This window comes from Oncorhynchus mykiss, chromosome 10 (genome assembly GCF_057628025.1).
Source record: "Oncorhynchus mykiss isolate SJ-2025 chromosome 10, ASM5762802v1, whole genome shotgun sequence".
Classification (NCBI taxonomy): Eukaryota; Metazoa; Chordata; class Actinopteri; order Salmoniformes; family Salmonidae; genus Oncorhynchus; species Oncorhynchus mykiss.
This window is the reverse complement of record NC_143031.1, coordinates 68,484,607-68,510,000: the sequence shown is the minus strand read 5'-3', so window position 1 is coordinate 68,510,000 and position 25,394 is coordinate 68,484,607. Positions and strand designations below refer to the sequence as shown.

At 43.4% G+C, this 25,394-nt stretch overlaps 2 protein-coding genes across 12 annotated transcripts in view; one reads left to right on the top strand and one right to left on the bottom strand.

The window, feature by feature from the left end:
- dclk2a (doublecortin-like kinase 2a) overlaps window positions 1–6,336 on the top strand; it is a 107,502-nt gene extending 101,166 nt beyond the window's left edge. For 2 of the 5 annotated variants that reach the window (XR_016483898.1, XR_005034205.2), the window contains exons 16-18: window positions 1–18; window positions 1,244–1,344; window positions 3,454–6,336. The exon at window positions 1–18 is cut by the window's left edge and continues 93 nt beyond it. Coding sequence is in view for 3 of the 5 variants with exons in the window: in XM_036933638.2 (XP_036789533.1) it covers window positions 1–18; window positions 3,454–4,539 (1,104 nt within the window). In the remaining 2 variants the exon portion in view is untranslated. Of the gene's footprint in view, window positions 19–1,243; window positions 1,345–2,809; window positions 2,936–3,453 lie in introns of those variants that run through there. The other 3 variants (XM_036933638.2, XM_036933637.2, XM_090187624.1) reach the window with 2 other exon arrangements.
- Window positions 6,337–7,069: 733 nt separating this feature from the next.
- Window positions 7,070–25,394, bottom strand: part of LOC110533189 (lipopolysaccharide-responsive and beige-like anchor protein) — a 356,513-nt gene continuing 338,188 nt past the window's right edge. For all 7 annotated transcript variants that reach the window (XM_090187615.1, XM_090187618.1, XM_090187619.1 and 4 more), the window contains 4 exons: window positions 16,591–16,692; window positions 16,120–16,316; window positions 8,994–9,145; window positions 7,070–8,674 (listed from right to left, as the gene is read on the bottom strand). In XM_090187615.1, coding sequence (XP_090043741.1) covers window positions 8,584–8,674; window positions 8,994–9,145; window positions 16,120–16,316; window positions 16,591–16,692 — 542 coding nt within the window. In that variant the 3' untranslated portion in view covers window positions 7,070–8,583. The remainder of the gene's footprint in view (window positions 8,675–8,993; window positions 9,146–16,119; window positions 16,317–16,590; window positions 16,693–25,394) is intronic.

Genomic DNA, 25,394 nt, shown 5'->3' with positions numbered 1-25,394 from the left:
GGAGTGTCAGTCATCATGGTGAGGAACAAGACAACAACATTCACTATCACAACCCATTATTTGTTTTCTGGTCCCATACACACATTGTTTTACTCCGTATACACAACAGCACTCTGTCACGACCCTCTACTCTCTACCAACTACTCTCTATTTTCTGGTCACGTTTCCAATACACACATTGTGTATCTCCATATACTTTCCCTCATCTGAACTCTCTGTATTCCACCATCTGTCGTACATAGACACCCCAGAGTCTTCTTCTGTAGATTCTTGATATTTGCAGAAATGTTCAACCATGGCCTGATTTACTTGCCATCAGTCGTTTTCTGAAGGAACCAAAAACAAAGATAAAAGAAGCTTCCTGATTTTATTTTTATTGGCATCCGCTTATATTTCAACATTGATTGGAAACCAACATGAGCTGTAACAAATGTTAGTCAATTCAGCACTACACCTACTCACTTTCAAACAAACAATAACTATTTTCACATCTAGTACTATTAATCAGTTGGTTACAAAAGAGTTTGATCTAAAAGAACATGAGAGATTATCTGACAGGAAAGCTAAGAAATGGACAACTTCTGTTCATGTAATCATATCACTGAGGGTTTTAAGAGAGCAACATTTATTCAAAAAGCTTTCCCCTGGGATTACACACGGATAAATCCTGATTCATCATCTTCTCTCTAAAACACCTTTTCATCTGTGTGGTGCAAATGTCGTGTTTTAGTGTTGACGCAGTGTTCTCAGTGACTCCAGAGTACATTGGTCTGAAGAGATACATCCTTAGTCATATCCTACCATCCTCTTTCTGTTTTTAAGCTTTTTCCCACAAGCCTATGCACCTCCTGGCACAGTTATGTAACTTCCTGTTGTGGGTGGTGAACTTCCTCTCGATCTGCCGCACACTTCTGGTCACATCACCTCCCCTCTCTGGTCCACTTTGGGGTCTATTGAGCTGAAGCTGGCCTGCGAATACACGACCAATATAGCATAGGTCTGTCAATGGATGCATCTCAATTAGATCCCCCTCATCTCCTTCCCTGGTCCTGAAGGAGACAATGAGAGGAAACCTCTCTAGACTATTGAGATGCACACATGCTGTCTGCTTCCACCTGGGTCCAGTATACCCACTGCAGCAGTAGAAAGGGATTAACATGGGCTAAGGGGTGCGAAAGGGTTAATTTGGGACTGCCCCTGACTCGGGGTTAAATCTCATTTTGTTGTAAATCTCCTTTGACAGTTTGAGGTGTAAAGGAGATCCCCGCGCCCCTCCTGCTCATCCCACCCCCTCCTCCCAACTCATCCCAGGACCACAGGGGAAGCTTTGGAGCTGAGTGCAGGGTACCGATCTCCCCCGTCCTCCACTCTCTCCCCCTCTGCCAGCTCCAATAATGCCTCTCTATAACAGATTGATCTGGGCAGAATAACTCAGTAAATCTCTGCAGTGGCCTTGAATCAGTTTGCATGGCTGCTCTGCCCCCTCGTGTAATTTGCCTAAGCTCCTCTCTCCTCCAATGGGGCTTCTTTTATTTTCTCTCTCTCTCTCACACTCATCCTCCACTTTTATCTCACTCATAACCATCTTCATCAATCAACTCGTCTCTGTGTGGACTGACTTTGTTGACAGTGATGTCACTGCTGTGTTGAGAGTTGTTGTCTGAGTTAGATTTGTACATGTTATTGTATTCTGTGTTGTTTTTGGCTGGCTGGGTGGTTATTTGGCATGCTAACTAACTAGGCCTAAGAGAAGCCCTCATTGCTTCTGCTGAACTAATTTTTTATTTGCCCCCGTCTCTGTCACTCATCTAAAGTAGTGCTCTTATAGTTAATGCCCCTACAATAATCTGGGGACATTAAATGTCCATGGCAATTTTACAATATATTTGATGGCTATGTAAAGCCATGATCCTACTCCTACATGCATTGGCCATGTCTATGGCAGGTTGACATTTATTGTCATGAATCTTGCCCTGGAGGCAGAACTGAGCAATTTCTGCTAGATGGGCCAGCTGCAAAACAAAAATTAGCTTTTTGGTCTTAATTTAAGGATAGGGTTAGGAATTAAGGTTAGCAGTGTGGAGATTATATTACTTTGTGGTTGTGCCAGCTAGTGACCACTCGACAGAGCTGCCCCCAGAACCAGATTCATGACAAAACATTTCAACCTGCTGTCCTGGCCCTTTGGATACATTACAGTTCATCTCCTGATAATTGTTCAGTTGAGCTCTACCACCACCTTGTGGTCAAGTATTTAAACTGCACTACTGCACTGGATGAGAGAGACAGATGAAAATTGCTTATATTGCCTTGGATTTAACATTGAACAGTACTCCCCCAGAAGTTAAGATTTCTAAAATCATGTCATTGAGCTTACCAGCATCCTGAGAGATGATTGTCATAGCAGACTTTAGGCTAATCAATTCCAAGCCTGGAGAGCCACACAACTGGTTGAATCAACGTTGTTTCCACGTCATATCAATGAAATTCTATTGAACCAACGTGTAATAAACGTTGAATTGGTGTCTGTGCCCAGTGGGACACCACTGCTTCTTTTTATTTCGACCTTGGAAACCAGGTGAGTAGTGTACTCTGGCTAACCAATGGCATGAACTGATCACTTAGCTACCAGGGACAGAGGAAAAGCAGCAGTGCTGTGGTACACCAGAGCAGGAATCAAACAGGCCTGCTTTCTGTGTCTCCTCTAATGTTGTTGAGCTGTGAGTAAGACTAGTCTCTGTCCCCTCTGCTTCCTCCCCGCCCCCTCCACCCCTCCACAACATGCCCACATTGCCACCCTCTGAATTAGCTCCAAGGCAATGGTATGTACTAACACTGAAGGCTACGCTTCTTCACTGCTTCTTCACTGACACCATGAAGACTCACTCAGCTAAGGGAACATGGGAAATCTGGATGCCTTCTGATTGTTACGTAGTCATTACTGTTATTACTGTTATTATTATAGCAATCCAAATGATCTGTAATTCCAGATGTGATCTTCAGTGTCTAGTTGGTTTGGGTTGTGATGAGGCAAAATCTCTCCAGCACAATTTCTCATTTTCCCTTACACTGCATGTTGAGCATTGATATGATTTGCTGTCTTGTTGAGTCAGTCTACTGTGAAGGGTCTGTCTACTACTGTGAAGGGTCTGTCACTGTAAAATCATCCCCTCTATGGATGTTTCTGTCTATCTATATATATATATGTGTATGTGTTTTTTATATACTGTGTTTAATATTATATAGAAATGTTACTCCATGGATCTTACTGTCAGAGATCAGTGCGGTTGAACGTCATCTTGGGGCAGTTTTCTCTTCCCATTATATATTGACCCACTGTTTTTTATTTCTGTCTCTCTCTACCTGTTTGGTTCTGTTGTATTGTAACGAAGGTGAGTGTCGGTCTTACTTTCTTTCCCTCACCCCTGACCCCTCACCCCTGACCTCTTCCAGAACACAGCTCTAGATAAGAAGAGGATCCAGCTGACTCGTCGCAGCCAGAGGCCCACAGCACCACCTGGGAAGAAAGTAGTCCCTCCTGCAGCCATGCCAGTCAAGCAAGCCACACCCAACACCAAACACCAACACCCAACACCAGTCTCACCCAACACCAAGCTGGCATCACCCACCAAGCCTGCCCTCCCAGAGGAGGAACCCAAGAGTCCTCAGACTGATGTGCCTGTCCCTGTATCCCCTCCCATCTCTCCTTCAACACCTACCAGACCCGTTACCTCTCCCTCTGTCCCTGTCTCTCCTTCCTCTCCTACCAAGCCTAACGTCTCTATCTATCCTACCTCCCCTACCAGGCCCAACAACTCTCCCTCTCCTTCCTCTCCTACTAAACCTGTTATCTCTCCCTCTCCTTCCTCACCTACCAAACCTGATATATCTCCCTCTTCAACTACCAAACCTGTTATCGCTCCCTCTTCACCTACCAAACCTGATATCTCTCCCTCTTCAACTACCAAACCTGATATCTCTCCCTCTTCAACTACCAAACCTGTTATTGCTCCCTCTTCACCTACCAAACCTGTTATCGCGCCCTCTCCTTCCTCCCCATCTTCACCTACCAAACCTGTTATCGCTCCCTCTTCACCTACCAAACCTGTTATCGTGCCCTCTCCTTCCTCTCCCTCTTCACCTACCATACCTGTTATCGCTCCCTTTCCTTCCTCTCCCTCTTCACCTACCAAACCTGTTATCTCTCCCTCTCCTTCCTCTCCCTCTTCACCTACCAAACTCCAAATGTCCCCTTCTCTTTCCTCTCCAACCAAGCTCCATGTTTGTGCCTTCCCTGGGGCCTCTCATATGCCAGTTACTTGCCCCTCTGCCTCATCACCTTCCAAACGCAAAGCCTCCCCCTCTCCTCCTGCCCCTCTCTCTCCCTCCTCTCCTCCCTCTCTTTTTACCTGCCCCGCTCCCTCTGCCTTTCCCAGCCCTCCCTCACCCCTGACCTGCTCCTCTCCCTCCTCTCCCACCCCTCCATCACCCCTGGTGGGCCTTGACGTTGAAGCTGCTGCTACTGCCAGAGAGCTGTGAGAAAGAATGATGGATGAGAAGACTGGCTGCTGGACCATGGTCTAATTTGTACCTTTCCAGCCCCCTTACCTCCACACGCCGTATCCCCAGACCTATGATTCGCATGTAGGGGGCTAGATACAGATAGAACCTCCATCCCCAGTAACAGTATAACAGCTGATGTCCACTGCTGTATCGTTCCTAGGCTCCCAAGCAACAAATGGCAAAAAAAAGCAAAATGGCTCCTACAACCTACAGTACAATCTCTGTAGAGAACCCATCATATCCACGCTCCAAGAGGGAAGTTGAGGTGTTTTGTACATTTTGGTTGATTTTGTATATACGGTATGTGTGTATTTATATATATGGAGAAAATAGAGCGAGGCCTGGCTAGTTAGTGTGTGTGGTTTCAGATGGGGTTTTCTGGAATGACTTCTGATCATGTTTTATTTATTGTCTGTGGTTGGTTGGTAGAAACACACATGTTGATTATGGGTAGAAGTGTATTATTTGGCGTGCTTGTTGTCTGTTGTAAGATAAACTGCTACTGTAGATGTATATAGTATTGTATGACAGACACGAGGCACCAGAATGAAAGTTGAAGGTTTGAGTTTTGTTTTCTTCTCTTGTCTGTAAAGCCTGTTTATCATTGGTCCGCTATGGAGCCTGTAGTGTTTAACTGCTGAACACCAAAAGAGAGACGCAACAGAGTAGAAGATGAACGTGTCAATGAGGAGAGGTGTGCCTGTGAAAATAGCTGCCAGATCAGGGGTGTGTTCAGGGCGGCAGGTAGCCTAGCGTTTTGAGAGTTTTTGGCCAGTAACCGAAAGGTCACTGGTTCGAATCCCCGAGCCGACTAATCTGTAGATGTGCCCTTGAGCGAGTCACTTAACCCTAAATGCTCCTGTAAGTCGCTCTGGATAAGAGCGTCTGCTAAATGACTACAATGTAAATGTTCATCAGGCACAAAATTGAAGAAAACAGACAAACAGGAAGGGTCTTCCTGGACATGTCCTGTAAGAAACATTTGCCCTCCGTTGCGAAACATTTTTCATCGTGTGCCCTAATGAACCTGACCCAGTAGTTAGATTCCTTTTCTGAAACCAGCTGACAGGAAACACTGGGAGCTCTATCCCCTCATATACTCATTTATCAGTCCAGATTTACCGGATAATAACGTGAGGCTGTTCCACTTTGCTGTTGTCTTTGTCTGTAATGGTAATGCACTTGTTTTAAAGTCCATGTTTAAGTCCCAAATCGCACCCTATTCCCTATATAGTGCACTACTTTTGAGCAGGGCCCATAGGGTTGGGGAATAGGGTACCATTTGGGATGCGGCCTGCATCTCTTTACCTAGCCTACTGCATGCAGTTGGTTAGTTTAACCTTTCGGATATTGATAATGGCTCCGATGCACAGCACTACTCCAAGGGGCTTTAGTTGCATGCCATGTTCCTCCCTCTGCCTCCCCACAAAACAGGTCTCACACACACACACGTCAAGCTGGTACTATTGTACGTATAGTAGCTGTTCTGTTGTGTAATGTTTAGTCAAACTACACTGTCATCATCATAATGCTTGTTTTATTGCAGTTTTAGTCTGGATACGTGTATGGAAATTACATTTCAAACAGGAAAAACACTCCTGTCAAGTTTGTCTGGATACGTGTATGAAAATTACATTTCAAGCAGGAAAAACACTCCTGTCAGCTTTGGCCAACAGTTTTAGTTTGTGCATTTTGCCACTGTGACTCCCTTTATCATTATGTATTAGCAGCACATCGGAGAACTTCAAACGCAATAAAAAGTATTCAAATCAATGTTTTAAAGTATTTCTTTGGCACTGTTTTTGATTGTGTGAAAACGCCTATGTTGATAAAGGTAGAAATCAGATATTATAAGCCACTCACAATGAGGTAAAGTGACCATCAGCGCCATCCTGTGGACAATATCTGAAGCAACAACATGGCCTAATTCCAACCATTAGCCAATGAAAACAACTATTTGATGACGTGTTTTGCTCCAGACCTATCCTGATGAATCAGATCTACTGAGCCAATCACCAGGATAGAAACAGTTACCAGATCTAGCTCTAACATTGAGCCTATGGGGAAACAAGCTAGGGACCAACAGACTCCCATAACCCCCTGCTCTGCAAGTCAGTGATGGCAGCACCTGCACTGTGTTGGGGGTTTGCCACATGGAGAGCAGCAAGCAGGTCCTGGTGAAGACTCCGTCATCTCTTAAAGGGAAGTTTGCACAATATATTGATGATATTCCATCTAAACAGTCTTTATATACTTCTAGTTTTGCAATATGAATAAACCTAAGCCAAAACCATAGAGATATAGCACTCATCTTTGTGTCTGACAGCCTCAATGGCGCTGCCCATGCTAATATGGGTTTAAACCTACCTACCTAGGCCTTGACTGCGGCCAGGAAGAAGCTTCTGTGAACGATGTGGTTAGTGCAACCCCACCCCTGGCTACATTCCCGTCGAATTTCAGAAAAAGTGAGTTCAAATAACAGTTCAATTGAAGACAAGACATCAAGTTAAAAAATTCAATTTTATTTGTCAGAACTCATCACGCGTCAAAAACACTCATTCCAAATTGATTGCCAAAATATTGAGCGATACATAGAAAATACAGTAGTAACCATTTCATTGTAATGGTAACCACACCAAGCGTAGATCAACACGGAATGTTTCTCCTTATGAGTAACCGTTGTATTGGAGGAACCACATCGGGTGTTCCAACCCTGCACCAAAACACCTGATTCAATTCAGTTTTGACCTGAAGACCCATAATTAGGTAGAATCGGGTATTTTAAAGCTGGGCTTGAACCAAAAAGTGCACACCCTTTGGCTGTCCAGGACCGGGGCTGTCTGTGGTCTGGTTTAACCTGTGAATATTCACCGTGACACACAGACAGACTGACAAGTCCCTCATTTCGCTGCACCTCTCTTTGCCAAGATGAGATACTTTGATTGATCCTAGCATGGTTTGGGCACTGTGTCGATCGCTAATATGATACAGTATATGCTTAAGTACTGCAAATGCCTCAGTAGAGGAGGAAAAGCTAACAAGAAGTTATACAAAGAAGCACATCATGGCTACGTCGGCCATTTGGAACGGCTTCCTTTCCTCGTCCCGTCTCCTTCATGTAAAGTTCTGATAGGTGATGAGGAAAGTACGCCATTTTACAAAATTAGGACGCAGCCCATGACATTTGTTTCTACTGACAGACATATTATTCATCAGTATGGTTACAGTACATACATAAAGCTAATGATCGTCATGACAACACTCGGATACAAACTAATCACACCGGCAGTCATCTTGTTACTATGATGACTGTCTGATACACATATGACAACTGGTGACAAGTCTTTGTGCAGTGTACGGCCACCATCAGGACAGCAGAGGAATAACTCATGCACAGGAAGGCAAGATCTGTCCGTTTACACAGAGGTGTGGTACAAACATTTAAATAGAATATATTCCCTCTCAAGTCATGAACACATAAAGGACTTCCTGCTCGATCGCCACACAAACTTATATTTTATTTCCCTGTATTTCCACACAGTAGCAAAAAGAGCATGACAAAAAAGGATATTAATGACCAAAATAATGATTATATCTCCACGTTTCACACCTATTGGAAATAATCACTCACCCCTAACGCACACAAATATATGGATTCTTAAGACAATAGATGCAAATATACTTTTCTACCTACTTCCACTTTGAACCCTTATTTTCCTCTGCTCGAGATGAAAATAGACTCTTAACAAGCTAAAAATAGATTTGTAACCATAGGTATATAACCCCACCCTAAGATATTATATTATGAAATTATCGATATGCCCTACAAAATATAGCAATGCCCTTTTTTAAAAAATAGTTTGCTTCTTTCGACAGAATCAGACAGTTTTTCTTCTCTTGAGATACATTCAGGATATCAATATGTATTGAGTAGTGCCTTAGTACATCGAACGACAGGATTGCAGTAGGTAGGTCCCACGTTAACCAGATTCTCAGGGATTGTTGTTGTGTGGTCCTGCCTCAGTATCTGGTCTGGTACTCGTGATGCCACCTGTTGAAGTCGTTGTAGAACAGGACTATACTACCAGATGCCATGCCGGTTATGATGCACCTAGGAGAGGACAGCGCCGAGAGGGTGTGTTGAGTTAAGGCTCATACATGTAGACAGAACATGATGTACTTTTACTAAGGCCGTAAAGTAGGTCTGTCATTATACTGTGAATAACACCAAGGTCTTCATCTGGGTATTCTAGATTGGGAAGGTTTTTTATTTCCCATCTGATGTTAGTTACTACAAGCCCACACATCTGAAGATGGTATTAATCATTAGTCCGTATTTTCATTATTTCTTCCTATGTGCTAAAACTTCATACCACACAACACCTATGTGAGTGAAGATTACAGCGTCAGAGTCCAGGTGTGTATGTTACCTTTGGTCGTTGGACATGGCCATGGAGCGGATGCCTGCGTCACAGCCAGGGTAGGTGAACATCTGTTTGAGGTTGTGAACCTGCCAGACAGACAGAACTCCCCCGTCTCCCCCCGTCAACAGGTACTGTCCGTCCCGACTCAGCAGCATGGCCTGACGGGAGAGGAGAAACAGCACCACTTTGACTGACAGGAGACGTTATGTACAAGACAATAGGGAACATTAGCGCCCTCCTGTGGACGTCATGACCTGCAACCTATTGCACCTACCACTGGAGGGCGCTAATACATGCAGAGATTTGGATGGGATGTGTAACTCCCTCACACCACACCAGAGCTGACCACTATCATAAAGCATAATGAACGTGGGCTTATTGGCCAGTGAGGAATCCTGTCGCCATATTGACGTCTGCTATTTGTCCAATAGAGAGGTGTCTACAACAACTCCTTAATAACAATCAACCAAAGCTTTATCAGTATAGGCTTTGTGGTGTGGTTCGATTTAGTGACCGAGTCTAGGACACCAGTGACTTCACCACCTACCTCACGGTGTGCTATTTCAATCACAGTCTCTGTGAGCACTTCCTGCACCAAGCGAGAGAGGCACAGTATCAACCAGATATTTCACAACATTCATGTGGCGAGCAGCACAGAACAGCAGTCCATCCACCTGAACTGCTACAAGGCACGGCTCCCCACAGGCACAGTGGAGAGAGATTTATTCTGCTCATCTGGTTTTCCTGTGCACTTATGGGCTGTGTTACACTTAATGAGTTCCCTAGGGAAACGGGGATACACTACGGCCCTACACTAAACTTCTGTGTTGGGGTATATTTATGCATACAGTATATAGTTGGAAATTGAAGCCAGTCGGAGGCATCAATCACGAGGTAACGAACGCTGATGAGATGACAAGGAAATGTAAGTAATAACTAGTGTAAGTTAGTCTAATTAGCGGTTTCACATTAACATACTGTATGTTAGATGGGATGCAGCTATTTCAGTCACAGCTGGCTTAGAAAGATGAGAAGAGAAGTGCAATTACCGGATGGAAGATTAAACAAAAACATTCATCATCCAAGCCATATGTGGGGCAGCCGGCAGAGTATATTTCAAATGCTACATATTTGAAATGAACAAAACTTAGTTTTGAACTTAACACAAATTGGCACATTCCTGGCAATCAGTTTAGCTTATTTCGTGATACCAACTCAAGTCAATCAAAAGTTGAGTTAGATACTTATTCCACCACTAAAACTCATATAATGGATCATTTAACAATCAAAACACTTAAGACAGTCGTTGCACATTCAAAACGGGGAAATGTCTACCCTATAAGAAAAATCTCTTTAGCTAGCCTCACTGCTCCCAATGGAGTTGATCACTGGTTGCAGATATACAGTACGTACGTACGGACAGACAGACAGACGTACAGTACAGTCTTTGGCCTCTTCTTATGAGCCACAGGGAAGATGTCCAGTGAACTGCAGTATCAGAAGACCTGGTAGTCTGAACTAATGCACTGACCCTCTCTCACACACACACACACACACACACTCTGAACTTTTTCTGATACATGACCTCAACTCATAAGCATGAACAAAGACAGTAGTTGCTCATTCTAACTGGGGGGAAATTGAAGTAGCCTTCTAGTAACTTGACAGTAGACTGTGTGAAGTCAGTGTTACTCCATCCAGCCTCTGGCACTGATGATGTACTTACTGGTGTTGATGTAGCCTTCTATGGCTAGGCCTAGTACATCACCCACTGTGTGCTGCTGGGGGGTTGGAGACCTGGCAGACGACTCAGCCAGACACAGGTAGGAGGCTGTTCCCAGACAGAATAAATCTGCCACTGTGATTGGGAGGCCAAACAAAATGGTCACAGGAGCCAAGATGGCAGACAAGACTCAGGTATCTGAAGGATGACTTCAGAGCCAAGAAGCCAGATAACAATTACAGAGCCACATGCTCAGTACTTGCATTAGTATAAAATACTATAATTTCCCATTAAGATGAGCACATAATATAGCTCAGTACTTGCATTTATTTTATAGTCTTGTTTGCCAATCTTTCTCTAGGGTGCCAATAATGTTGGACCTGACAGTATATTTTATATGAACACAACTTATTTAGAACTTAACCCAACTCTTCACATTCCTGGCAATCAGTTTAGCTGCTTTTGTCATACCAACTCAAGTCAATCTAAAGTTGTGTTAGATGCTTATACCACCGCTAAAACTAATATAATGGATCATGGAGAAATGGGATGTCATTCTGTTTAGATTTGTTTGATGTGTGATATCTGTGTGATATCTGTGTGATTGCGTCCTTTATCTTGCCATATAAAGCCCCTTAGCAATTTTTGTCAGTTAATCTGACACTATTGATTAAGAGAACAGACATTTAGATCAGCATCATTTAGGATTAACTCAACAAAGGAAAATTTAGTTCTGATATTGTTTGCCAAAATGGCTCTCAGTATTTCAAGAATGACCCATTATATTCACAGAACTAGTGGCAGCAGTCCCAAACTGAACAAACTGTTCTGATTCATGACCTCAATTCATAAGCATGAACTAACTTGACAGTTACTCTCTTTCAATTGTTCCTCCATGTAGACTCCATCCAGCCTCTGGCACTGATGTACTTACTATATGGTGTTGATGTAGCCTTCTATGGCTAGGCCTAGTACATCACCCACTGTGTGCTGCTGGGGGGGGTTGGAGACCTGGCAGACTACTCAGCCAGAACCAGGTAGGAGGTTGATCCAGGACAGAATAAAAATCAGCCACTCTGCGACTGGGAGGCCAAACAAGATGGCCGCCGTCTCCACAGGAGCCAAGATTGCCGACGTGACTCGGGTGTCTGAAGGATGACTTCAGAGCCTGGCAATGATGCCAGGGAGAACTATTATAGAACCACATGCTCCTTTTAACGCTTTTTGGGGAGAGCGAAGGGGAATGTGAAGGTCAAAGGGGAATGTGAAGAGTTAGGTGGGATTCAGTGTCGTCTGCTCAAGGTAAAAGCTGAATTTATGGTGCTGTTCATTCTAGCAGTTACATGCACACGGAGAAGACAGTAAACACAATCTGCTAGAATGGTTACTTACACTGTCTGAGTTATATTAGTGGGGCTAAGACTGTAATCCATTCAGCATGTCCTCAACTCAACTACGCTGGATGAATCTGCTATCAGAGAACCAGCCAGGAGAGAGGTTGTTGCTGAGAGTTACAACTCTCTTTACCCTCCAACGCAACTAGGGCCATATTCTAAATGGGATAAATGACATCAGTTTTTGAAATCATAATCTAATCTGCGGCTGTGTTGTGGCTTTACATCTATAGCATGGATCGAGAGTTATCGGTCTAACAAAGAGGGTGTTTTTTTAATGGAAGCCTCTCCAACATAATCCAGGTGGAGTTGGGCATTCCCCAGGGCAGCTGTCTAGGCCCCCAACTTGTTATAATCTTTACTAATTACCTGGCACTGGCTCTGAGTAAAGCTTGTGTGTCTATGTATGCTGATGACTCAACATTCTACACATCTGCTACTACGGCATTTAACAAAGAGCTGCAGTCAGTTTATAATGGGTGGCAAGTAATAAGCAAAATATTTTAAAAAGCATTGTATTTGGGACAAATCATTCACTAAACCCTTAACTAAATCTTGTAATGAATAATGTGGAAATTGAGCAAATTGAGGAGACTAAATTGCTTGGTGTAAGCCTGGATTGTAAACTGACATGGTCCAAAGATATTGATGCAATGGTGGCTAAGATGGGGAGAGATCTGTCCGTAATAAAGCGTTGCTCTGCCTTCTTGGCATCGCTATCAACAAAAGTCCTACAGGCACTAGTTTTGTCACACCTGGACTACTGCCCAGTCATACAGGTGGGGGACATAGGCACATGTCTGGCCCTTAAAAGTACACTGAGAGCTAACATCAATGACATGCATGTCAATCTCTCCCGGCTCAAAGTAAATGAAAGATTGACTGCATCACTACTTTCCTTTGTGAGAGGTATTGACAAGTTGAAAGCACTGAGCTGTCTGTTTAAACGACTAGCACACAGCTCAGACACCCATGCATACCCGACAAGACATGCCACCAGGGGTCTCTTCACAGTCCCCAAGTCCAAAACGAACTCAGGAAAACACACAGTACTACACAGAGCCATGACTGCATGGAACTCTTTAACTCATGCAAGCTTCAACATAAACCTAAAAATACACCTTATGGAACAATGTGGACTATGAGGAGACACACACACGCCAGAATACTCACTCTACACACATATTTTAGATATGTAGTGGTGTAATAATGTTAATGTACTGTTTTATTTTAGTCTTCATTTGTTTGGCAGGACCTAATGGGGATCCATAACAAAGACCAATACAAAAATAGGCTCCAGTTATTAACATACCCAGTCACATTCACGCTGCATGCACACATAAGCACTTGTGCACCCGCACACACAAAAATCTACACACACACATACACACCAACACACAGTCTGGGACAAGACTGTAAGGGGACACCTTGGGCCAGGACAAACATTTATTTATCCCGGAGTCCTGCTGTGCGGTGGGACGCAGCGCTAGCTGAAGATTGATACTGGTGTCTAGTGTAGTGCATTAAACACCCCGTCCAGGCCTCATACTGAGACGGGGGGGGGGGGGGGTGTGAAGATGTGAAGACTGCCCTGATTCTGTCTGACGTGGCAGGAATTTACAACGCCCAGCAGGGGATAGACGCACAACGGCCCAGGAATGGCTAGCGGTTTATGTACATGAAAAGAACGGGCTGGGGAGCACACTACGGGGACCTGGAAAAACCTACAACTGTGCTGGATCAGACAGCAACTAACTGTCTATCAGAGAGTCTTGTGATCTGATAGATAAAGACTAACAGTTTATATATATGAGAAAAGGAGGCTGGCTACACTATTGGCAAAACTGTTGTAGGTAAGAAAATAGCGGTGGATAAAATCGGAAAACTAATCTTCATAACAGCTATTTGGAAGATACTCTGATCTGGATCTCACCAACCTAATCTTCAGCAGAATCTGAAACACTACAGTAAAAACTCATTATAAACTTCTAATCTTCAGCAGAATCTGAAACACTACAGTAGAAACTCATTCTAAACTTCTAATCTTCAGTAGAATCTGAAAACACTACAGTAGAAACTCATTATAAACTTATAATCTTCAGTAGAATCTGAAACACTACAGTAGAAACTCATTATAACCTTCAGTAGAATCTGAAACACTACAGTAGAAACTCATTATAAACTTCAGTAGAATCTGAAACACTACAGTAGAAACTCATTATAATCTTCAGTAGAATCTGAAACACTACAGTAGAAACTCATAATCTTCAGTAGAATCTGAAACACTACAGTAGAAACTCATTCTAATCTTCAGTAGAATCTGAAACACTACAGTAGAAACTCATTATAAACTTCAGTAGAATCTGAAACACTACAGTAGAAACTCATTCTAATCTTCAGTAGAATCTGAAACACTACAGTAGAAACTCATTATAAACTTCAGTAGAATCTGAAACACTACAGTAGAAACTCATTCTAATCTTCAGTAGAATCTGAAACACTACAGTAGAAACTCATTATAAACTTCAGTAGAATCTGAAACACTACAGCAGAAACTCATTATAAACTTCAGTAGAATCTGAAACACTACAGTATAAACTCATTAGAATCTTCAGTAGAATCTGAAACACTACAGTAGAAACTCATTATAAACTTCAGTAGAATCTGAAACACTACAGTAGAAACTCATTATAAACTTCCGTAGAATCTGAAACACTACAGTAGAAACTCATTCTAATCTTCTAAGGTCATTCATTTAACAACCTTTCCTATTCAGCAGCATGTGATTTCAATACAATCAACACCAACTCAATACCAGACTTGCTCTGCCAATGAATTCTGATTCAATCTGCTTATTGGAAACAAATGGGGGGGTATGTATGTATATAGCTCAGTAATCAGTCCTGGTGCTATGGCTGTGACTATGACTGTGGCTCGGTGACAGGGGCAGAGTACAGCTGGCTCAAATGGGAAGCAGGTGTGCCTATGAGGGACTGGGTTACATTTCCCAGGCCCATCGGAAACAGGGGGAAAGGGAAACTGGCCAAAGAGCGGGGGCCATTTTGTGACACCGTAGCCGTGAGGCAGGAAATGTGAAATGTGGGAATGTGTCGTGTGGTGCCTGAGGGTTGTTAATGGGGCTAGGACTGGGAGAATGTCCGCCCTCCTGCCATGTTGAACCAGCACTAAGACCTGATAGGACTCGACACGGGAGCCCAGGATCAAAGAGACTTGTCTGGACTGGAGGAGAGGAGAGGTTGGAGGAGAAATGGAAGGAAAGAGCCTTTGACCTGCTACTTCCTAGGCTAAAAGTGTGTGTGTGCGTGAGGGGTTTGTAGATGTGTGTGTTTGTAGATGTGTGTGTGCGTGAGGGGTTTGTAGATGTGTATGCCCTGAGGCAGACAGGCCTCAGACCACAGAGCTGGCCTTTAATCAGAGAGCAGACCACTGGCTTGATGAAGCACAGAAACTTCCCCAGACCAGTAGAATAGAACAGGACAGAGAGAGGCTTGATGAAGCACAGAAACTTCCCCAGACCAGTAGAATAGAACAGGACAGAGAGAGGCTTGATGAAGCACAGAAACTTCCCCAGACCAGTAGAATAGAACAGGACAGAGAGAGGCTTGATGAAGCACAGAAACTTCCCCAGACCAGTAGAATAGAACAGGACAGAGAGAGGCTTGATGAAGCACAGAAACTTCCCCAGACCAGTAGAATAGAACAGAACAGAGAGAGGCTTGATGAAGCACAGAAACTTCCCCAGACCAGTAGAATAGAACAGGACAGAGAGAGGCTTGATGAAGCACAGAAACTTCCCCAGACCAGTAGAATAGAACAGGATAGAGAGAGGCTTGATGAAGCACAGAAACTTCCCCAGACCAGTAGAATAGAACAGGATAGAGAGAGGCTTGATGAAGCTGGAAACGTGTGTACACTAGGCTTTCCAACAAAACATTAAAACTGTTAGAAGCTTAATGAAATGACTTTGTCCCTCTATATCAGTGGGTTCCTTTACCCTGATGTTCTCCTCCACCTCCATGTGTCCCAGCAGCTTTCCGTTGATGGAGAAGAAGCAGAAGTGTCCCTTGTCGTAGTAGACTACGGCGTGGCCCTCTGTAGAGGACTGGATGAGACGGGGCTGCGAGCAACCCCCCGGGCCCTCCAGGGTCCGCAGCAGGTCCCCATTCATGGAATGGATCAGACACGGGCCCTCTGTGAGTGGAGGAAAATATAAGTTACTAATCCGGCTCTGATTTCAACTGATTCACTCAAGGGTTTTCATCATAATGACATTATAACATGGTCATTTCTTCTTCTTCTAAATCCAAAGCAACTTACAGACGTGTCTACATTGACCGTATGAGGTTGTTCAGTATGAAAGTGTTCACTGTTCTGACATTCATATTGTCAGTGTGACCAAGATCTAAGTTACTTTGAACCCAGTCTGTAGCAAGAGGCTTCGGTTGATCCACACACACATACTCACCTCTGCAGCCACTGATGACCAGTCCCAGCTCGGCACACACACTGGCGCAGGTCACCTCACAGTCATGACCCGTCAGGATGGCTCTGGGCGTCACAAACTCAGCTGGGGAAAAACACACAAACGCACGTTAGCCAATGGAAATCAGGTGTGGGCATGTACATTTTACAGCCACTAGAGGGCGGTAAATCCACAAACATTTTCCTACAAGTCATAATGCCTCAAGATGTGATGCTTGGAATATTCAAAGTGGAAGACCCACTTTATGGTCATGCATTTCACCACATAGAAATTAAAATTCAGAAATGAATGGCAACATGTTGTCAGAGTATGTGCTCCGGCTAAAAAACAATGCAGAGTGATTCTGACGAGCTCTCATCATAACTGTCAGTGGATTTAGCCACTGGGTGTGGGGTGGTTGTGAGAATTGGTCCTTATTTAAGAGTGGGTGGCTATGTGGTGGACTCTGACATCACTGGAACTAGAGCATAGTAGCTGCCATTTATTCTAGAATAATTATTATTCATCAGAGACCCAGACCAGACACACTCCCAACTCACCCCCACCCCTCTCAGCAAACAGACAGGACTCTAGCGATAGCATCTCCACTCTCTCTCTCCAACACTTGTCACTAACAGTCTCCATCTTCCTTTAATACACTGAACTCCCCCAGAAGAGCCTAACCAACTCCAGATGCCTCCAGACAAGAGACTGGGCTCTGACACCGTCCTTTAGGAGATGAGGAGGAGAGAGAGAAGAGAAAGAGATGTGCCAAAAAGAACAGCCCATCATTCACTTGCGTTGGGCTGAGCCATCAGAGACAAGAGCCCAAACAAGAGTTCTGCTCTGGGTTAGCTCCAACCAATCAACACCTGTCCTGCCAATACTGGTACTGCCCAGTGTTGGATATACCACAATGTTGACCACTACATCAGTCAGTGATGAAACGTGTTAAGTAAATACAGCCAACGGACATGCACTGCAGAGTAGACAGAGAAGAGAGAGTCAAATCTCCCTCCCTCTCTCTGAGGCCACTTTGTGGCCACTTTGTGGTGCTTTACAGGAGCCAGGTTGCTGTACAGGAGCCAGGTTGCTGCACTGATAATATTGGTGTTTAACAGGGGGTCCCAGCTGACCCCTGCTCCCTTTGATGTGGGGTGAGAGGTCAGAGGTCATAGTAAAGCTGCTAAAGCACTGTACCACAGTCAGTCCCACACTGCAGTTGATTAGGAGGTCACTATCAGACAGAGGGAGTCTCAACGCCACGTCTCGCACGGTGCCCTGGGTCTTCTCAAACAGAGGAGAGGACGGGGTCAAGTTCAACTACAGCAGGAGACAGACCGACAGACAGCACTTCAAGAAGGAAGTCATAGAAATGGAAAAGCTAGAATGGACATGGTTGTTAAATACCGAATTGTTTTACATGGGAGCCACCTATAGAATATGCTGTTACTTTGCTGAGCCTTGAGGATTGGAACAGCACGTTCTGAGGAGTGATGTTGTAGAGAACATACCTAGGAGATAGCTGACTATGTTCACCATTGATGTTGTAGAGAACACACCTAGGAGATAGCTGACTATGTTCACCATTGATGTTGTAGGGAACACACCTAGGAGATAGCTGACTATGTTAACCATTGATGTTGTAGGGAACATACCTAGGAGATAGCTGACTATGTTCACCATTGATGTTGTAGGGAACACACCTAGGAGATAGCTGACTATGTTCACCATTGATGTTGTAGAGAACACACCTAGGAGATAGCTGACTATGTTCACCATTGATGTTGTAGGGAACACACCTAGGAGATAGCTGACTATGTTCACCATTGATGTTGTAGGGAACACACCTAGGAGATAGCTGACTATGTTAACCATTGATGTTGTAGGGAACATACCTAGGAGATAGCTGACTATGTTCACCATTGATGTTGTAGGGAACACACCTAGGAGATAGCTGACTATGTTCACCATTGATGTTGTAGAGAACACACCTAGGAGATAGCTGACTATGTTCACCATTGATGTTGTAGGGAACACACCTAGGAGATAGCTGACTATGTTCACCATTGATGTTGTAGGGAACACACCTAGGAGATAGCTGACTATGTTCACCATTGATGTTGTAGAGAACACACCTAGGAGATAGCTGACTATGTTAACCATTGATGTTGTAGGGAACATACCTAGGAGATAGCTGACTATGTTAACCATTGATGTTGTAGAGAACACACCTAGGAGATAGCTGACTATGTTAACCATTGATGTTGTAGGGAACACACCTAGGAGATAGCTGACTATGTTAACCATTGATGTTGTAGGGAACACACCTAGGAGATAGCTGACTATGTTCACCATTGATGTTGTAGGGAACACACCTAGGAGATAGCTGACTATGTTCACCATTGATGTTGTAGGGAACACACCTAGGAGATAGCTGACTATGTTCACCATTGATGTTGTAGGGAACACACCTAGGAGATAGCTGACTATGTTCACCATTGATGTTGTAGAGAACACACCTAGGAGATAGCTGACTATGTTAACCGTTGATGTTGTAGGGAACACACCTAGGAGATAGCTGACTATGTTCACCATTGATGTTGTAGAGAACACACCTAGGAGATAGCTGACTATGTTCACCATTGATGTTGTAGGGAACACACCTAGGAGATAGCTGACTATGTTAACCATTGATGTTGTAGGGAACACACCTAGGAGATAGCTGACTATGTTCACCATTGATGTTGTAGGGAACACACCTAGGAGATAGCTGACTATGTTCACCATTGATGTTGTAGGGAACACACCTAGGAGATAGCTGACTATGTTAACCATTGATGTTGTAGGGAACACACCTAGGAGATAGCTGACTATGTTCACCATTGATGTTGTAGAGAACACACCTAGGAGATAGCTGACTATGTTCACCATTGATGTTGTAGAGAACACACCTAGGAGATAGCTGACTATGTTCACCATTGATGTTGTAGGGAACACACCTAGGAGATAGCTGACTATGTTCACCATTGATGTTGTAGGGAACACACCTAGGAGATAGCTGACTATGTTCACCATTGATGTTGTAGGGAACACACCTAGGAGATAGCTGACTATGTTAACCATTGATGTTGTAGGGAACACACCTAGGAGATAGCTGACTATGTTAACCGTTGATGTTGTAGGGAACATACCTAGGAGATAGCTGACTATGTTCACCATTGATGTTGTAGGGAACACACCTAGGAGATAGCTGACTATGTTCACCATTGATGTTGTAGGGAACACACCTAGGAGATAGCTGACTATGTTCACCATTGATGTTGTAGGGAACACACCTAGGAGATAGCTGACTATGTTCACCATTGATGTTGTAGGGAACACACCTAGGAGATAGCTGACTATGTTAACCATTGATGTTGTAGGGAACACACCTAGGAGATAGCTGACTATGTTAACCATTGATGTTGTAGGGAACACACCTAGGAGATAGCTGACTATGTTCACCATTGATGTTGTAGAGAACACACCTAGGAGATAGCTGACTATGTTAACCATTGATGTTGTAGAGAACACACCTAGGAGATAGCTGACTATGTTCACCATTGATGTTGTAGGGAACACACCTAGGAGATAGCTGACTATGTTCACCATTGATGTTGTAGAGAACACACCTAGGAGATAGCTGACTATGTTAACCATTGATGTTGTAGGGAACATACCTAGGAGATAGCTGACTATGTTCACCATTGATGTTGTAGGGAACACACCTAGGAGATAGCTGACTATGTTCACCATTGATGTTGTAGAGAACACACCTAGGAGATAGCTGACTATGTTCACCATTGATGTTGTAGGGAACACACCTAGGAGATAGCTGACTATGTTCACCATTGATGTTGTAGGGAACACACCTAGGAGATAGCTGACTATGTTCACCATTGATGTTGTAGAGAACACACCTAGGAGATAGCTGACTATGTTCACCATTGATGTTGTAGGGAACACACCTAGGAGATAGCTGACTATGTTCACCATTGATGTTGTAGGGAACATACCTAGGAGATAGCTGACTATGTTCACCATTGATGTGCCTCTTCACTAGCCCTTTTCCCACTATATAGCCATTGTGCAAACCAACAAGCTTTGGTATAAATTAGAGTATTTTGACTGCACATTTAACAACTTCACTCCGCAATTGAATTAGACTTTGGTTAAGTTTAACTCAATACACATAAATGACTGACTCCTGAACTTTCTGGAGTAAAAACACAACGTGTGTAAATCTTTAATTAGTGCAGACTCCTCTGATACACTAACTGCCTTCAGCTTGGTGGGTAGTAACCCTAAACACAGTAAAGGCAGAACGTTCTGTACCTCCACTGACCTCCCCTGTAAAGTAAAAAGGCTCCTGGTATGATGGACAACCCCTTTATGTTCATTTCAGTGAAGTATTTTAACGGCTTTTAAAGGCCCAGGCAAGCGCCCTGACGACTTTCCAACTACGTTCCACCATGCTGACACTGTGGCCACACCAGACCAACAGGTCATGATCTCTCCATGTATAGATTTCATTAAGTTAACTGTCAAACACCCTAAACGTCAGAAACTCTGATTTATGTCCTACAACGGCGAGGATTAAAGCGTGATGTGGGATTTTGCCCGTGGAAGATCAATAAAACTGATATATTGGTGTATCGTTTAACCTTTTGAGCTGCTCACCACCATTTGGTTTGCATTAGGCAGACATCTGATTACAATATAATACATAAAACCAACACTGCTAACGTACGTGTGTGTGTGTGTGTGTGTGTACTGAGAAGGGTATCATTTACCTGGGGAAAGAGAAATGTGTGTGTGTGTGTGTGTGTGTGTGTGTGTGTGTACTGAGAAGGGTATCATTTACCTGGGGAAAAAGAAATGTGTTTGTGTGTGTGTACTGAGAAGGGCATCATTTACCTGGGGAAAGATAAATGTGTGTGTGTGTGTGTGTGTGTGTGTGTGTGTGTGTGTGTGTGTGTGTGTGTGTGTGTGTGTGTGTGTACTGAGAAGGGTATCATTTACCTGGGGAAAGAGAAATGTGTGTGTGTTTGTGTGTGTGTGTGTGTGTGTGTGTGTGTACTGAGAAGGGTATCATTTACCTGGGGAAAGAGAAATGTGTGTGTGTTTGTGTGTGTGTAATGCTTAGAGAGAAAAAATATATAATTTCAGCTGTTGTTCACTGAATGATTATCTAGAGGCTACTTCCTAAATGTATCTTTATTAAAAAGTAATGGTTTAAAATGTGTGGGGGACGACCCATAAACCTGTGTGTTCTACCGTTGAGCCACCAGAGGTCAGTATAGTCTGCAGAATCCCCACCCACTGTGTATGATCTCTACTGCTCTTCACTCACTCACACAGAGAAGAGTGTACGGATCAGGCACTGATTGTGTAGATGTGTGTGTGTGTGCAAATTAAACATTTGGATACTGCAGACACATTTGGCACAGAGAAGGCTAATTTGCGTCAGCCAGCAGCTAAACAGGAACTAGCTTGTGTGTCTGTGTGCGTGTGTGTTTGGGGTCTGAACTTGAAAGCACTGTGTTTGGCGGGAGAATAAAGGAATCTCTGGTGTGTGTGTTCGTTCGTGCCCTATGGTTAGCAGACCCTGATGCGGTCTAGAGCAATGGAGCATCATATTGTGGTGGTGGGCCGGACTGATTAAAGTACTGCTGCTAAAACTCACTGCTGCACCATGCAGAATCTGGCAAGCTGGAGAATAACAGATGCACACACACATATGCACAAACACTCAGAGACCGACACAGAGAGACCGACCGACACAGAGAGACCGACCGACACAGAGAGACAGACCGACACAGAGAGACAGACCGACACAGAGAGACAGACCGACACAGAGAGACAGACCGACACAGAGAGACAGACCGACACAGAGAGACAGACCGACACAGAGAGACAGACCGACACAGAGAGACAGACCGACACAGAGAGACAGACCGACACAGAGAGACAGACCGACACAGAGAGACAGACCGACACAGAAAGACAGACCGACACAGAGAGACCGACCGACACAGAGAGACCGACCGACACAGAGAGACCGACCGACACAGAGAGACCGACCGACACAGAGACCGACCGACACAGAGAGACCGACCGACACAGAGAGACCGACCGACACAGAGAGACCGACCGACACAGAGAGAGAGACCGAGACAGAGAGACCGAGACAGAGAGAGACCGAGACAGAGAGAGACCGAGACAGAGAGAGACCGAGACAGAGAGAGACCGAGACAGAGAGAGACCGAGACAGAGAGAGACCGAGACAGAGAGAGACCGAGACAGAGAGAGACCGAGACAGAGAGAGACTGAGACAGAGAGAGACCGAGACAGAGAGACCGAGACAGAGACAGAGAGATCGAGACAGAGAGATCGAGACAGAGACCAACAGAGAGAGAGAGAGAGACAGAGAGACTGAGACAGAGACAGACAGACAGACAGAGACACACTTGATTCACACAAACTACCCTGTACACAACGCAGGCTGGCTGGCTCAGGCCGAAGAATAACAGATGCACATATACAGATACAGAGCCTTCAGAAATGTATTTACATGGCTTTAATTTTTCCACATTTTGTTGAGTTATAGGCTGAATAAAAAAAGTATCAAATTTAAAAAAATGTGTCACAGGTCACACAATACCCCATGATATTATAGTGGTATTATGTTTATAAATATTTTTACAAATGAAAAGCTGAAATGCCTTGAGTCAATAAGTATTCAAGCCCTTTGTTATGGCAAGCCTAAATTAGTTCAGTAGTAGAAATGCTTAAAAAGTCACAATAAGTTGCATGGACTTACGTGTTCAACATGATTTTTAAATCATGATCTCTGTTCATGATCTCCGATCTCTGTTCCCCACACATACAATTATCTGTAAGGTCCCCCAGTCGAGCAGTGAATTTCAAACACCGATTCAACCACAAAGACCAGGAAGGTTTTCCAATGCCCCGCAAAGAAGGGCACCTACTATTGGTAGATACACATTTTTTTTTAAGACATTGAATATCCATTCGAGCATGGTGAAGTTACACTTTGGATGGTGTATCAATACACCCAGTCACGACAAAGATACAGGTGTCTTTCCTAACTCAGATGCCGGAGAGGAAGGAAACCGGGATTTCACCATGTGGCCAATGGTGACTTTAAAACAGTTACAGAGTTAATTGGCTGTGATAGTAGAAAACTGAGGATGGATCAACAACATTGTAGTTACTCCACAATAATTGACCTAATTGACAGAGGGAAAATAAGGATGCCTGTACAGAATACAAATACTCCCAAACATCCATCCTGTTTGCAACAAGGCACTAAAGTAATACTGCAAAAAATGTGACAAAGCAATTAACTTGTTGTCCTGAATACAAAGTGTTATGTTTGGGGCAAATCCAATACAACACATTACTGAGTACCACTCTCCATATTTTCCAGCATATTAGTGGCTGCATCATGTTATGGGTATGCTTGCAATCATTATGGACTGGGGAGTTTAACAGGATAAAATATACAAATGTTGCACAATGCAGGTGTGGAAAGCTCTTAGAGACGTACCCAGAAAGACTGCTTCTACAAAGTATTGACTCAGGGGTGTGAATACTTATGTAAATGAGATATTTCTGTATTTCATTATCAATAACTTTGGTAACATTTCTAAAATCATGTTTTCTATTTGTCATTATGGGGTATTGAGTGTAGATGGGTAAGAGAAAAAAATCATATTTAATCCATTTTGAATTCAGGCTGTAACACAACAAAATGTGGAATAAGTCAATGGGTATGAATACTTTCTGAAGGCACTGTACACACACTTGATACAAACACACATGCTAGATTCACTACTAGACTGTACACCATGCAAACTGGCACTGCCTGAGGCAGGAGAAGAACAACGTATATATCGACACAGATACCCTAGACCTATACCAACTGCCCCATTCAATCAAATCTGCCAACCTTAAAGTCATGCGTAGCCGATGTGGAATTGGGGATGCATAAGGAACACACATCATTTAATGTATGTAGAATGTAATCATCTTTTCTTGCTTGATCTATTTGGTATAAATTAACACAGCCCACAGTATGCATGTTTTATTAATGAAATGTACATTTCTAGTGATTATCCTCAGAGTGATGTAATCATCCATGTGTGAAGTAATAACCTCATATGGTAATATATTATACATTTACTTATTTATATAATATAGAATTAACCGAATATGCGGACCAATAATAATTTACACCTCGGAAAAAAGGAATACCTCAACTGCAAAATCCCCAAATAGCAGCCAAATCTGTAAAATAGCAGCCACAATCTGTAAAATAGCAGCCAAAATCTGTAAAATAGCAGCCAAAATCTGTAAAATAGCAGCCAAATCTGTAAAATAGCAGCCAAAATCTGTAAAAAAGCAGTCAAAATCTTTAACACAGCAGCCAAAATCTGTAAAACAGCAGCCAAAATCTGTAAAATAGCAGCCAAAATCTGTAAAAAAGCAGTCAAAATCTTTAACACAGCAGTCAAAATCTGTAAAATAGCAGTCAAAATCTGTAAAACAGCAGCCAAAATCTGTAAAATAGCAGTCAAAATCTGTAAAATAGCAGTCAAAATCTGTAAAATAGCAGCCAAAATCTGTAAAATAGCAGTCAAAATCTGTAAAATAGCAGTCAAAATCTGTAAAATAGCAGCCAAAATCTGTCAAATAGCAGCCAAATCTGTAGAATAACAGTCAAAATCTGTAAAATAGCA